The sequence below is a fragment of the Drosophila novamexicana genome, unplaced genomic scaffold, assembly GCF_003285875.2.
Source record: "Drosophila novamexicana strain 15010-1031.04,08,12 unplaced genomic scaffold, DnovRS2.1 tig00000008-arrow-pilon, whole genome shotgun sequence".
NCBI classification, from domain to species: Eukaryota; Metazoa; Arthropoda; class Insecta; order Diptera; family Drosophilidae; genus Drosophila; species Drosophila novamexicana.
The window spans coordinates 6,034,078-6,050,637 of NW_020824765.1; the positions used below are offsets into that span (position 1 = coordinate 6,034,078).

Sequence of the window (16,560 nt, forward strand, 5' to 3'; positions counted from 1 at the left end):
TCATTAACTGTGTATAAAAACCGCTATTAAATATTGAGTCTGTATGTTGAATCGAACGAGTAACATTTGCGCAAATTCTCTAAACTAAACTAAATTAAATTGAAAAACTCAGCAGTACGACTTGGTGACTAACGCACCACCCAATATTCAATTACGCGCACCAACCGCAGTGGCAGCAACTGGAGAACTCTTGTTGCACAATGGAACTTGTAAATCATGGCTTATTTATAATTATCACAGCTGTTGTGTGTGCCGCAGAACATGAGGAACGCGAATTGCCTTATCGACACAGCTTTTTAAATCCATACCCACGATTCAGTTCCCACAATGACAGCATTGATCCTGGCGAGCCGCTATTCCTGACGCCCCTTCTGAACAATGAGTCCATATCCAGGCAGGAGGTCCGGGATATGGCGCGCGTTACGGGTCCACAGTTTCTAGGAGTGGAGAGCTATTCGGGCTATCTGACCGTCGACGAGGCTTACGATTCGAATATGTTTTTCTGGTATTTCCCCGCCGAGCAGGATCCGGAGCATGCGCCAGTTCTCCTATGGCTACAAGGAGGACCCGGCGCCTCCTCCCTCATAGGCTTGTTCATGGAGAACGGCCCACTCAGAGTTATTACTCAAGACAAGCTGCAAAGGACGAAATACAGCTGGAGCAGAACACACAATCTGATCTATATCGATAATCCTGTGGGTACGGGCTTCAGCTTTACGTGCCATGCGGAGGGCTACGCACGCAACGAATGCGATGTGGGACGAAATCTGCACGAGGCAGTCATCCAGCTGTACAAACTGTTCGAGTGGAGCAATTCCTCTGGCTTCTGGATCGCAGGCGAGTCGTATGCCGGCAAATATGTGCCCGCCCTGGCCTATCACATACACAATTCTCAGTCCGGACATGAGGGTCACGATCGTATACCGCTTAAGGGCTTAGCTATTGGCAATGGTCTGTCCGACCCGCTGCATCAGCTTAAATACGGCGACTATCTCTATCAGTTGGGCTTGATCGATGAGAACGGCCTGGAAAGGTTCCATTGCGCCGAGGCAGCGGGAAGGGCCTGTATTAGGCAACAGGACATGGACTGCGCCTTTGAGATATTCGATTCCCTGATTCTGGGCGATTTGCCAAGTGGTTCCCTTTTCAAAAACTTGACGGGCTATCAATGGTATTACAATTACTTGCAGGCCCATGACGAGGACTTCGTCTCCAAGCTGGGCAACTTTCTGCAGGCAGGTGTCACTCGCCGTGCCATCCATGTGGGCAACAAGCCGTTCCACGACATGGGCAAGGAGAATCAAGTGAAGAAGTTCCTGAAAGAGGATCTCATGGACAGTGTGGCGCCCTGGATAGAAGAGCTCCTCAAATACTATACCGTCTGCATATACAGTGGCCAACTGGATATTATAGTCGCCTACCCATTGGTACGAAATTATTTGAAAACCCTAAAGTTCCCGGGCTCTGATCGCTATAAGACCGCACCCCGTAAAATCTGGAGAGTTGACGGGGAATTGGCCGGGTACATGAAGCAAGCCGGCAATTTGGTTGAAATATTAATACGGAATGCTGGTCACATGGCCCCGCTGGATCAGCCCAAGTGGGTATACGAGATGATTAACCATTTGACTCATTACACTCGTTAAAGTTGGTATTTACGTCTTGTAAATTGATGTTTTACGATGAAGGTAGCAAACTTATTTTAGAATAGTTTAAGTGTATGTCAAAAATGCATATATTTATACTTTGTATGAATAAATTATCATGTTTTTAACAATCGTGAATATTTGAACAAGTGTTTTATCTCATTTTATTTTTAAGCATCAAAATTTTCTATTTTTGTTCGTGATCAGCGTACATTAACTCATTTTACTCAAAATGGCAATGCTCACATAACATTTAGCTGTTAACAAACATAAGCAAAGCATCACTGAATCGCGCAACACTAAGACTTTTCAACACTGGAACGCGTAATACACCCCGCTTCCCGCTTTGCCCAAAAGCCATTATTATTTTTCGAGTTTCATCCACAGCCACAGTGCAAATTACGGCCGCACGTTAATAAATTATAATATCTAACAATAACAATGCTAAAATAAAGTTAAAACCTAGCTTTATATGTTCATCAACTTAATTTAAGTGTTAAAGTAGTTCTAAAGTGTCCTTTAAGTCGCCAAAAAATAAAATACAAACAGGAGTCTCAAGGCACGCAACTAAAAAGAGGTCGTCTTCGCTGTTCTTGTTATTGTCATAATCGCCTGCTGCTGTTGTTATTTTTTTTGTCAATAAATTGAAATACAAGCACACACATTGGACATTTCGCATGCACGCCTAATGTACGTTCTGATTGCTGCATTTGCCCTGCTGCATACGAACTAGAATACGAAAATACATTCGCCAGCGCGAAGAAGCAGAAGTGGAAGACACTAAGGTGAGTGAGCGCGGCATCAATACAAATGTAAAATTGAAACTGTTATGCCATATGTGACAGTGGCGTCGGCCAAGGGGGGTCGCGCTGCACAGTTCAATGCACGATGAACGAGCGAGCTGCAAGAGTTGGTAACTGTCAAGAACCTGATTATATCAAACGGCAAATGCAGCTGCATTTTATCGAATTTCAGCAGCAAAACAACCACAAAAAATTAAGAACTAGAAAAGTGCAACAAGACATGTATCTATCCATATAAGTTGAGAGGGTAAAACTCTTAATGCACATTTCTGCTTATGTTGCTTTTGGTGGTTGCTTGCCGTGCGCCCCTTTTGCCGCCTGTCCGAGTCCCAAGCCCGGCGAGCCTGTCACAATTTGATTTAGGCACGTCTGTCGCCTGCTCGATCCGATCGTCGCCTCGTTGCGCTGGCTGCATTTAAATGCAGTTTTTGTACATTTTGCATGTTGCTAAAAGTACACGCACAATTGCAAGACAAAGAGACACCATTTGTGTGCATTGTGTAGCCAATAAAAATATTTGCATTGTTAACGCTTTACCCAATTGCAGCTGCACAACGCCAACAACAACAACAACAACAGCAGCAGCAGCAGCGCAGTCTGGAGCATCATGCAGCATCATGTGCATGCAGCGAGAGCAGCGCCACATTTGCGCGCCGCACATCATCACGGTCACATTGCACTGCCACCGCATCCCGGCATGGAGCCACATCTGGGCACACTGGCGGCAGCGGCGTCCCTAGCCACACAGCAACAGCAACAGGCGCCGCCGCCACCGCAACGTGATCACGGACGGTAAGCGATAGACACCAGTTGGACACAATATGTTGGCTTTTTACGGGTTATATGGGTACCGTTAGGCCCTCTTGGCGTCGTGTCTAGGCGCTGCTCTTCTGTACGTTGCGGCAATTATGTTAATTCCTGTCACTGACAATCGCCTGTGAGACTCATCATCCCATTTTCTCAACTCATAAATTATAATTTCAGTGGCTCTTTGTTCTTTAGCGCTCAGCATGACTTCCGCTCGATAACGGGTTTGCAGCAACAACAACAACAACAGCAGCAGAAGCGGCTGCAATTATCCTTGACGTTCGTTAGGATCGCACTGCGGCCAGTTTCTCTTTTTGTTTTTTTTTTGTTTTGCCTTCGCTCAGTTTTGTCGCCTTTTGTGCGATCAGATGTTTTCCTGCGCTACAGCTCCAAAGCAAAACTGTTCGCCCTAGCCGACCCGCCAGTTGCTCTGCAGTCGCGTTTCGCCTTGCCTCGCACTCGCCTCGCATTGAGCGCGTTCTGAATTCTACGTTGATTTCGCAAGAGCATGTAAACGATTTGTGTCAGGTGATGATGCAAGCATTTCCACTAACTGCATTACAAAGTGAGCACATGCAGGGTATTCCCTTCAGGACAAAGTGAATTCAAAGAACGTGTAACGACAAGTATAAGCTCGCCTTTTGCTCAACAATTTTATGTTCTCTGCATTGTTTAAAAATATATTTAAATGCCGCGAAAGATACCAAAGTTATCCGTTTTATAACTGTGTGCAGATATGTGAAGCCCTTTACAAGTTCAAATATCTACTTAAAATAAGCTAAAGTGAAAATTCAAGGAGCTTCGTTAGCTCCTGATCTTGGTGCTGAAATTCAAGCAGTAAGAAGACGTTTAGTTAGACTTGTGTTTCATTTTAGCAATTTTGAAATTGTCTTTGATAATGAAAGTGAATGATAAATGAATGTCTGCAAATATCTTAAAGAGTCGTAAAAAGCGATCGTGCTTCTTATGAAATTCTTATCCAAGTTCAAGATATTCTTGCATTGTTTCCTGGTTTTGTATTCTTTAAGACGGAGCATACCCTTCAAATGTGTTGATTGCTAAATTTTGAATAATTTAAAATCAATGAAAAAATAGTTAAGTACTTAAATGAAATATTCGTCCAAGTCGAAAATTATTTGCTTGCAGTTAAACTTGCCTAATTTCACAATATTGCTTATGCATCCGCATCCTTTTCATCCACTTCAGTTGCATGCAAATTGAGCTACTTGAACTCTTTTGTTGAACAGCTTTGTTTAATCTTAACTCTCTGACCATTTTTTAATAGATTTAGCGATTGCAAATTAACTTGCCGAGTGGCTAACACATGCATTTGTTGGTCAACACGCGGTCATCCACAGATTTGCAAGGAATTCCGAGTTTAAACCCGGTTGTGTTCTCCCTCTTTCCCCCCTCTTTCTCTCCATCTATCTATGGGTAGGTGCGTCTCAATTGAAGCTGACAGTTGGCGAAAAATGACACGATGCGCAAGAGAATGCGGCTTTTGTGCTTTGTTAGGGATCAGAAATCCCTATTGTTCGTGCTTTACCGCTGTTGTCTGTCGCTGTAACAACAACAACAACAACAACAACAACAGCAACAATGGGGCATGGCGCAAAGGGTGAACCTCTGTTGCCTCTGACCGTGCTTTTTTTTTTATTTGTGTTTTGTTATTTTTGTTTTCGATGGCCACTCAATATGCCATTTTATGTGCTTAGCCCCGGCAGTCAAAGCTTATCATTTCATGGTATTCCGCGAGACTTCAGGGTTTTCTAATTTCAATACTGAATTTGTGTTCAGTTGTATAATATAATATAAATTAGCTTGATTTCGTGGCCTCTGTCGAAATAAGAATTGCTGAGAAATTTCCTTATTTATGAGATTCCATATAATAAATAAATATAAACACAGAAATTGGCATTTCATAGTATGTTTTTCTATAGAAGCCTATGCATTTTGGAGCATTTTTCAACGATCGTAGCTTATCTGAAAAGTTTAATTTCTTGCTGAAATTTTGTATAGATTTGGAGTACGCTGAATGCTCTCCGCCAAGCCAGACACCTGTGCTTATTATGTAGTAAAGCTGCGTTAGGCAAACTAAATTAGTAAAAAGGCTTTAGTAATCATATTAGAGCAGTATAAATTGTTTAGAAATTCTTTTTGATAACAAAATTATGGTCAACAATTAATGCGTATCGTTAACAAAGTTTAGCACAGGCTGTTGCTTTTTATTAAAACACGTTCAATTTGACTTACACTTGCAGCCTGAATCATCATCATCATCAACAGCAGCAACATCACCCGCAGCAGCAGCAGCATCCACAACCGAATGCCGCGTATCACAACAACAGCGGCAACAACGACAACAACAGCAACAATAACAATCAAATGCAAAAGATACGACAGCAACATCAGCATCTCAACAGCAACAGCAATGGCCATTTAACAAAATGTAATCAAGCGCCGCCACCACCACCGCAGGCCTACAATCATCTGGCTGGGAATCCGGCAGCGCTTAGTTACGGCCAGCTGCCACATCATATGACGCATTTGGGCAGCTATGCGGCACAGCCGCCGCCGCCAGCGGTGTTAAGCGGCGGCAAGCAGCAGCATTACTATCTGGGCAGTGGCAAGCCTTCCAAGTACAACAACAACAACAATAGCGGAAGCAGCGGCAGCTATGCGCACGCATCCAAGACCATTCTGCAGAACACCTACCGTCACGCCAAGAGCAATGGCCAATTGCCTGTCGCAGCTACGGAGGCGCCTGTAGTTGCCGGAGCGACATCAGCAACAGCAGCTGCCGCAGCGGAACATGCTCTGCCCAGCACATTGCGCATTTTGGGCAACTGCCGGAGCAGCAATGGCGATAGCATAGTCATTGCCAGCGATGAAGTGTCTGAGCTGCCGCCAGCCGAGTCGCCTGATAACTGTGAGCCAGTGAAAGAGGCGACATTGACGCAGGACGAGGACTGCACAAGCAGCGCGGAGCAATTGGATGCCGCCGGCACGCTGTCCAATGAAGATGGCAGCGTGGCGCGCGGCTCCAAAGACAAGACGCCCATGTGTCTGGTCAACGAGTTGGCCAGGTACAATAAGGTGAGCCAATAAAATGTTTCTTGCTGCAGCATATATAGATTAAATTCCTATCATGCCTCCACAGATCACACATCAATATCGCTTGACGGGCGAGCGTGGTCCGGCGCATTGCAAGACCTTTACTGTTACTTTGAAGCTGGGCGAGGAGGAGTATTCAGCAGATGGTTTCAAAATCAAGAAGGCGCAACATTTGGCCGCCTCGAAGGCCATCGAAGAGACCAAATACAAGCATCCGCCGCCAAAGATACGCCGCAACGATGAGGGCAGCGCAACGCGCACACACATCACGCCCACCGTTGAGCTAAATGCGCTGGCCATGAAGCTGGGCCAGCGTACCTACTACCTGCTGGATCCAACACAGATACCGCCCGCAGATCCCATGCTGCCGCCTGAATATGCTACATCGTTGCTGCCTACACCAGCGGCTGGTTTGCCGCCTCCACCGCCGCCGCCTTATGCGTTGCGCCGCAATGCCAATGGTGGTTATGTGCTGCCGCCTCCGGCCATGCATCCGCATCATCATGTGGCGATACAGACACAGCGCGGCATCTATGGCCATCAGCGACCGTTTGCGCCCAAATATCAATCTCGGTATGCACTGGCGCCAGCGCTGGGACCACATATGCTGGCCGGTCCGCATGGACCCTATGCGGCCGCACTGCCCGTAACACCCAGCAAGATAACCTTGTTTGTGGGCAAGCAAAAGTTCGTGGGCGTTGGACGCACACTGCAGCAGGCAAAGCACGATGCGGCGGCGCGTGCGCTGCAGGTGCTCAAGACGCAGTCGAATAGCTCAGCTGACGAGGCGCTGGACGACTCTATGGATGAGGGCGACAAGAAGTCGCCCATATCGCAGGTGCATGAGATTGGCATCAAGCGCAACATGACGGTGCATTTCAAGGTGCTGCGCGAGGAGGGACCAGCGCACATGAAGAACTTCATTACCGCGTGCATTGTCGGTTCGATTGTGACCGAGGGCGAGGGCAATGGAAAGAAGCTGTCCAAGAAACGTGCTGCCGAAAAGATGCTCACCGAGCTGCAGAAATTGCCGCCTCTCACGCCGACCAAACAGACACCCATGAAGCGCATCAAAGTGAAGACGCCCGGCAAAGGTGGTGCAGCGGCAGCTGTCACAGGCATGGCAGCTGCCGCCACCGTCACGCCGCTGGGCAAACCGGAGCGACGCAAGCGTCTCAGTGCGCCTTTGAAGGAGAAGCCCATTGTGGAGCTGGATGATGCCGAGAATCCCATCACGAAACTCATTCAATTGCAGCAAACGCGCAAGGAAAAGGAGCCCATCTTCGAGCTAATTGCCAAGAACGGCAACGAGACGTCCAGGCGGCGTGAGTTCGTCATGGAGGTATCCGCCAGCGGCAGCATAGCGCGCGGCACTGGTAACAGTAAAAAGCTGGCCAAACGCAATGCAGCACAGGGTGAGTTACAGTTGTTCCATATCCTTGATTCGTTCTAATTGCATTCAATCCCCTCTAGCTTTGCTCGAACTGCTGGAAACAACGGAGCAAAACGGCGGCGACTCGGAACACGCTTTGGGACATAATTTGCCTGCTGCTGCAGCTGTGTCTGTAGGCGGGATAACTATAGAGTCAACTGGCGGACTCGATGTGCCCATGGTCTCGACGCCTGCGGGTCCTGTGCCCGGTATTTTAATACTACGTCAAAATAAAAAGCGTAAGTGGGAATCCATTAAGGCGATCAGAAATGGCAGATACAATTTTTTTTTGTTTTTCAATAGCAGCGAAGAAAAAGGATGCGGTGGTTGGGGTCAAAGCCAATGTGGAGCCAGCTAAGGAAAAGGAAGCCAAAAAAGAAGCTATAATCACAGCAACAGCAACAGAGGGAAAAAGTAGCCACAACAGCAGCAGCAACAACGAGTCCAATGCTCATGAGGCGGCTAACGAGAGCAGCCTAAACACCTCCACGGGCAGCAACACAAGCGGCGTCAGCAGCAACAGTAGCAATGCGCCAGCCAGCAGTAGTGGCAACAATGCCAGTGGCGGCGGTGATGGCAGCAGCAGTGCTGGTGGTGGAAGTGCTGGTGGCGGCGGTGCTGGTGGTGGCGGCGGCGGCAGCAGCGGCAGCGGTGGTGTGCATATGAAGGAACAGCTCATATATCTCAGTAAATTGTTGGATTTCGAGGTGAGTGGCTGGCATATAAATACAATTAGATTAAAGCTAATTGCTCTTCAAATGGCAGGTCAACTTTTCGGACTATCCCAAGGGTAATCACAATGAGTTTCTGACGATAGTCACGCTCTCCACAACACCGCCGCAGATCTGTCATGGCGTTGGCAAAAGCTGTGAGGAGTCGCAAAATGCCGCGGCGCGCAATGCTCTAAAAATTTTAAGCGAACTGGGCCTAAACAATGCCAAGAAATAATAAGCCAAACTAATTAACTGCAATTTATATATATTTTTTTGTTGTTGTGCATTGCAAAAGTAAATGAAAAAGCAAAAAACACCCGTCCACAAATCAAACTAAAGAAAAAAGGAGAAAGAAAGAAAACTAGAAGCTGTGTGCAAATTGAAAGTATGCAAGAAACAATGCAAGAAACAGTAATTTTTGAAATAGCAAATTATTAGTTAATACCTATTTATTTATTTATGTGCAAGTGTGCGCAATATGCATTGTTGATTTGCATTTTTGTGTTAACTGCTGTTATTATTTTAATTAATTTGTTGTTGAAATTGATAATTGAAATGAATTGAACAGAGCCCAGAGCCAAGTCAACTAAAACAAAGATATAAACATAAGCAAAAGAATAACTTAATAGCCTTATGGTAGCAAGCGAAAAGTTGAAAAATGTTGCAGCATGTTGCACACATTCTACACAAACACATACTATGTTCATATATATATATATATATATATATATATATAGATAAATATAAATATATATGTCTATGTATATTGAGATCGAGCACTCATTAGGCACTTAAATTAAATTGATGAACAAATTGTAAACATATAACTAATAATATTTATTAGCTGCATGCGGCTGCCAAGACGCTTATGCAACGCTTTCAAAAAATAAATACAAAAATTTGTCTGCCACATGTTGCATTTGCCTCACAAATGTGAAATTAGAACACAACTAAATTAAAGCCTGCACACGCTTGTGAAATTTTTAATTTATTTTTTCAAAGCCATGAAAGCCAATCAACGGAGCATAAGAACTGCTGCTGCTGCTTGTGGTCAAATGTATGATGGAACTCGTCGAATAATGAATCTATATTATAATACTATAATTAATATATCTATTAATAAGCAACAATAATTACAACGATCAAGCAACAAATTGTGTGCAGCTAAACAAATTTTCAGCCAACATTTCCATTCGCATATTGTGCAATTGCAAAGTGAATGTTTGAAATTTGTTGTAGCCCCAACGACTCCAGCTGCCACAATTTGTGGCAAGTGTATTTGCTTTGAATTGTGGCAAGTGGCCAGTTGGGTCGCATATCAATCGGCTTGTGGGTTATAATGAAGAAAATACAATTTACATAATCGTTAATTATTATATTTAAATGTTTAAAAACCATTTTGTAAATGTTCAGTTTTTTGGCATACACCCCCAACTAAAAAACTGAGCATCTTTATGAATAACGTGTTGTTTAAATTCCACTCCCAGTTTGATTTTTGATAATCTATGTTTTATTACACACACACATACACACTCAGAAATCTTTACTTTATCACACACACACACACACACACACACACACATATATTAACATTTGCATGTTATGAAATTTTTTGTACAATAGTTTTTAATTGCTTTGCCCAGTAAACAGCACAGATTAAGCGTTAAGTTGCATTATGTCAAATTGTATTTTGTGTAAACAATGTTCGTCGCAACAATGTGCATGATTGCTTTAACTTAAAAGAACAAAACCTTATTTAAAAATATAAAAAAAAAAAAACATTAAAATGGAAAGATCGTACGAAATTCAACTAAAGAAAAGCCTTACGTATAAGCGAATTATATAAACACTTTTAAAAACACATCCAGTATTAAAACACACACACATAAATAAATATCTTTGATATACACACATAAACAAATATATTTAATATAAAAAAAGAATACGTATAAAATACCTTAAATCGTGCACATTGTCTGCATGCGTCGCCCCACTTCCTCAACTCCTCCTAACTAAACTACCCATTCGAAAGGTTCATTTTGTTAGAAGATTTTGCAAATTCAAAAAACAATAAATGTTACGCATCAAATTAATTGAATATACTTTGCAAAATCTTCACGAAATTAATAAGAAGTAATATATAATATTGCATTATAATCGTTTATAAAGAAGGAAACCAACCAATCTGTTCATTAAGACAAGACAAAGGAACAAAAACAAAAAAATAAAATAGTTGTGACTACAGCTAAATACACACATTTATTAGATTTTAAGCAACAAAAACAATCACAATAATAAGAAGCAGAATCCGAAGAAGAAGAAGCAGCAACAACAAAAAGTGTTAGTATTTAAACAAAAGTCTTGTCTTTCGTGAGAAAACAAATACCTAAAAACTATATGACTATGTAAAATGTAATACTTGTAATAAACATTCAAATAAAGTTGAATACTGCCTTTGATTTGATAAACTGACAGCTTTTCAATTTCAGCTTGATTTTTTACCTATTTTTTTATTTCTGAGTGCTTAGCTTTTATTTATGGCGCCTGTTAATATCAACAATAAAAATGTGTTATGTAATTTGCCATACACATTAGTGAAAATTATGTCTAAATTCACCTTAAAACTGGTGACAAGCTTCCAAAGCGGGGCTTGTTAGGGAGAGGGGATGGGGGGGGGGGCACATATTAACGCTTGTAAATTTGACAACATTCCTTATATGCTTATTAGCTGTGATATAGATCATGCCGTTTATCTTACTGCAATGACTAATAAATGAGGACATTTTCAATGTTAAAATAACGTGGTCCGATATGCGTGGGTTATAACTGTTTGTATAACTGTCCATCCGACATAAATCAAATATTACCATTCTATATTTTCTTAACGTGCATCACAATAGTTGGGAAAAAAGGGAGTCGACATCTTAGAATGTCAATTCATAGACCTCCACGAGACGTATCTTTCATAGAAGTGCTTAAATTTAAAGGGTTATAGTTATAGACGTAGAATCGACAACTGATCTGGGGCTTCTCTATTAGCTTATATTGAAGTCTTTTGGTTGTGGGATCTCGAGACGCAATGTTAAAGCTTAAATGCTGTGGGTAAAATATGAGTGCACAATAATTCGAGCCATGATCATTTAAAGTTCTTGGTATCTGGCATATCACGGCTAAGCTTAATATACCTAGTACTATAGTTAATTTTCGTAGCAACAATTGCTTCCATGTTGGAATTGGGGTATCCGATTGCAACAATAATATTATACTTAGTATCTATAAGTAGGCGTGCCGGTTGCAGCGCTTTGTTTCACTTTCTCCGCTGGCATTTGGCTGGCGATTGAAATACAAGTTTTTAGTGGCAAATGCATAATAAATCCATAAAATTAAATAAATACCTTTGACTTGCACACTTGGGCGCTGGCCTGTAACGGGCCAAGCGTGCTCCAGCTTCCAATTTCAGATGCGCGGACCCGGCAAAATCAAAGCGTTGCCCACATTTGCATATGCATCCGAGCTAGAGATGCGCAGCCGGCGCAATGTGTGTCCATCTCTCTGTTTGTGTGTGTGTGTGTGTGTGTGTGCGTGTGTGTGTGTTGATTAATTTATGGCGCTGATAATAATCCGACGGCGGCAACGCCAGCTACAGCGTGTGATTATGAAATTTGTGTTTTTGCCAAAAGAAATCAATAATACGGCGGAGGAGTGAAAGATGTGAAAGACGTGAAAGAGCCCAGGCCAGATGCGATACGAGATGAGAAATTAACATGTGTTTGTCAGCGCCGGCAAAGACATTAGTAACAACACACACACACATATAGCTGTATCTGTGTGTCGCACTGTGATGTAATAGGCATTTGATAGCATGCTAGGGAATTGGGTTTCGGATTTCGGGCTTTTGGGTTTTTGGAATTTTTTGTCGGAAATGAACGTTCAACTCGGCTTGTAGAGTAATTAAAAATCAAATGCTAAGTATTAGCTTAAACCAAGTTGTTGTTGTTGTTGCTGACTTATATAATATCTTAATTATTTATACCAAATGTTAAACGTTCGTTTCGGGCGCTGCCCAAAAATTATTATGCCAAATGGGAATGTTTTTTTTTTGTAGCACATGCTGCTGCCTTTGACTCGAATGAAAGTGAAACTCTTTTTCTTCTATTTATTTTTGTTGTCTTTCGATTATAACATTTGCCGATGCGGGCTGCCTTTGACTTTGGCCAATTTTGCCTTTGATTTATCTACCTGTCTGACTCGAAGTTAGTTTCAATTTGATTTTGACAAGCATTTAGAAGCAAACGCCCATCCGTCTGTGTCAGGCTGTGGGAATCTGTCGATAGGCATATTTGTTGAAAGCCAAATAAATGCATGGATGGCTACCATTAAGATTTATTATTCGATTTTCAATTTGGCTGCAGTTTTCTTTTGAATCAGATTGGTTTTGGTTTTTGGGGCAAAATTATAATCATTGTGAAAACCTGAAATTTCTTTTAATCATGCTTAATGAGCTGCTGCCAGTTTTTTCCACTTCCTTTTGAGAGATGCGTGTGCGCCATCAGAATATGAATTATTTATCTTCATAGATATTGCTTTGATTTGGCCAGTAGCATTGTTTAATGTGTTCACATTTGCATATTTGTTGCCGCTCGTGTGCTTCAATTTGGCTAATGATCGTATAGTTGTTTCTATGTTCGGAATGTCTTGAGCGACCCTCGTTTTTATCTTTCTACATGTTTTCTAAATGCCAGCTGCTGCTTCTTTTCATGTTACCTTTCAAACAATTGCAGCCCAAAAAAAAAACAACGGCTATTTCTTAAAGGTCAACTTGTAAAAAACTGAAATAAAATAATTTTCGTTGAACAAGCCTAGGGTTGTTTAATTAATAGATTATTTTCATAGAACAATTATGAGACACGTGCAGGAAGCGAAGCATAAAATTAAACATAAATAAAGTAATTTAGGCGCCCGCATTCGCATAATTAAGAATTAGCCGCAGGTGAAAAGTGAACAAAATATAAATAAATTATGCCACAAATACTTTATTGCCGCGACTCAAGTGCCAACAATTGGATTACTTCGAACTGAAGTACAGTAAACACTTGAGAATGGACCCAAGCATTCTTGGCAGGCGGTCCCAAATGATTGGGGCTCATTTAACATAGAATGCCGAACAATTGTAGAATTTTGCCAAGTCCTTTCCCCCGCTGCAAAATCAACAATATGATTAATTTATATTGAACATGGAATAGAAAAAAAAAATATATAAATTTGTTACAAGTGCTTGCATAATGCTTATTTATATATCAATTTGCGCTGAGAGACAGAAATTAAGGTATTTTGCATAAAAACGAATGTCTGGCCATAATTATGTGTCGAACTGACGGATGCCAGGCAAAATAATAATAATAAGAAACTCATTTATTTTGAGGCAGCACGTGATTGCTTCTATTTAAATAAAATGCCCTGTAAAGTGGGTAAAAGGGGTATGCTAGAGGCAGGGTTTGTTTGACCGACTAAAACTATGTGTATTTCTGAGATGTTAGTACACCAAAAATTGGAGTAAAGACTTAATACCATATTCATCTGAAAATCTGCAATGATTGTTACTTATCTAGCTATTATATTATATTATTATTTAAATTCTATAACAATTGAGCACATAGCATTAATACCACAAGCAGAAATAATAATCTATTAAGATATTTGACAATTATTTTCACAATTTTATTTTATTCTTGAATAGGTTAATATAAGACATCCCCGTCCCCATAAAGTATATACATATATGAAAAATCAGCATCAACAAATAATCTTATCAAAATCGGCCTATACTATATCATAGACCTGGCATAGGAACGATCGGTCGAAAAGTAGGTTCTTATATGCCAAAATATTCTGTTTTCCAAGATATTTTCATTAAACATAGCCTAACTGCTTAAAACATACCTGGGAAAGAGTAATGTCTGAAAGGGTATTAAATATTCTACGTGCAGGAGATTTGCATATTATAATTTATATATAATGTATAGAAACTGTTCTGTGAAAAGCAATGTATTGAAAATAAATACAGGGCATCAGACTGTCACATATGTATATACAGCTTGGCTACTTCATATTTTGTCTGGTACAAATTTATATGCTATTTCAAAGGATTTGTCAATAAAGCTAGTAGAAGAAGAATAATGACAAATCAGCCAATAAAAGAAAACATATGAAGTGTCATGTTTATAGATAAGGCACACAAAAAAAGACCTGCACAAAGCTAAGCCAAAAGCAGAATACAAATTAAAATAAAATAAAATAAAATAAATAAACAAACACAATGGCCAAATGGCCATAAGCATGGTAATGAGAACTGAAGCGTGCATAATTAAATTGCGCCCACTGTTAAATTAATGACACCAAAGAATGCAACTTAATAATAGGATTTATTTCGCAAGTCAAGCACCGGAGCTCAAGATGTATCAAATTCGGCAATCGTTGTTGTTGTCTCTGAACTATTCCTTCTCAGTTGCGAGACGCTCCAGCTCCTCAACATAATGGACAGGCATCCAGGTGCCAAAGAGCGCTTCGCCCAGCTCAATATACGCCTTGTACAGGGACTCATAATTCACATTTGGCTTATCCTCCAGCTCTTCGTCGTGCGTGGCTGCTGCAGGTCGCAAGCTGAGGCACAGGAATGCTGCCACTGCCACAAGCAGCCAAAGGAAAGGTAGACGCAACATGCTGGCCACAGTTCTAGAACTGTTCTTACTTTAATTTAAGGTGTTGCTGCTTTTATAGGCCAGTTGCGTGCTATGTGGAGTGTTGCCACAGTTGGTGGCAGCAACGGCAGCTTGTTTGGGCCGCGCAAATAACAAATAGTGGACATGGCAAATATTGTGTGCGAGCCGCTTGTTTAACAGCTCGGCCAAAAGTGGATCAGGGGCATTAATTTAATGCTTAAATAGCAAATTTAATGCTTGTTTAACGCTGCGCGAGGAGGAAGAACCACAAATTTGCATTCGATATGCGTGGATTTGGTATTGGCATCACATGACAAACCGCCAACGCCACCTACTTCATTAATCAAATTGGCCAAAAAGCCAACAAGCCATAAGCCAACGGGCCAACGGGCCAACGGGCCAAAAGCCACACACAGCCACACTTCAAGTGCAGAGCTCAGTTTAAGTTGCTTTAATTGATCGCACGAGCTTTGTTTAATTATAAAAAGTTATTTTTTTTTTTTTCTTTTCAGATTTGGGTCACACGATGCTCAAAACGCATTTGAGATGCGGAAATTGTCAGCGCCGGCTTTTGCAGACCCTCCAAGCCCACCAACACCTCCTCCACCTCCTCTCCACAAAGCCTTGAAAGCAAAGCGCGCTTAATAAATTATTTATATATAAACTTATATAGTATCTTTAAGCAATATGCTGGGCAAAGCGTTTATGTGTCGCATTCTTCATTTTGGCCAAGTCGTGAGAAAGATGCTCCGCAATGAAAATGAAAGTCAACTGTTGCCCTTTTCCCACAAGCCAAAGGGCCCAACATGCATCTCGGATATGTTGCAGCCGAAGCCGCAGCAGGTTGTCACCGGTTTCCAACCGGAGCAGCAGCAGCAGCAACAACAACAACAACAAGCTCCTCATCATCGGCTCATATAATACGCAATCGATTGTTTTTTTTTTGCTGTCTCGCTTTGATTTTGGTGTCTTCTTCTTTTACGCATATTATAAGACGGTTTCGGGTGCTGCGGCTGCTGCCAAATATTTGGATATCTTTGGCTTTTCAGTTCAGTTCAGTTCAAGTTCGCGTCTCGAGCGGTTAAGTTTCGAGTTGTCGCGTCAACCTGCCAAACGGCTTAGCTGCAGGATATTCAAGGATATTCCGCTAGTAGGATAATGCTTTTGTGCTGCTTCGGTTATTGTGAAGTTGTTTACTGAAAAAAAAGTGTTTCCAATTAACGAACAACATAAAAACATCACCTAATAAATAAAAAGAAAATCGTGTTTTTAATAAACTTGAGGTAATTGAATCGGTGCACGGAAAAATTGTTAAACAAATTATTA

General features: G+C 41.6%; 2 protein-coding genes across 2 annotated transcripts; both read left to right on the plus strand.

Moving 5' to 3' along the window:
• The first annotated feature begins 19 nt into the window (after positions 1 to 19).
• On the plus strand, positions 20 to 1,749 carry LOC115765474 (venom serine carboxypeptidase-like). Its single transcript, XM_030709057.1, has one exon. The coding sequence runs from the start codon at positions 201 to 203 to the stop codon at positions 1,644 to 1,646; it is 1,446 nt and encodes a 481-aa protein (XP_030564917.1). The 5' UTR covers positions 20 to 200; the 3' UTR covers positions 1,647 to 1,749.
• Positions 1,750 to 2,080: 331 nt separating this feature from the next.
• Positions 2,081 to 10,064, plus strand: LOC115763917 (maternal effect protein staufen). The gene is made up of 8 exons (XM_030706716.1): positions 2,081 to 2,431; positions 2,997 to 3,241; positions 3,434 to 3,539; positions 5,642 to 6,352; positions 6,417 to 7,785; positions 7,844 to 8,041; positions 8,106 to 8,509; positions 8,568 to 10,064. The coding sequence occupies exons 2-8, from the start codon at positions 3,057 to 3,059 to the stop codon at positions 8,748 to 8,750; spliced, it is 3,156 nt and encodes a 1,051-aa protein (XP_030562576.1). The 5' UTR covers positions 2,081 to 2,431; positions 2,997 to 3,056; the 3' UTR covers positions 8,751 to 10,064.
• Positions 10,065 to 16,560: the final 6,496 nt, after the last annotated feature.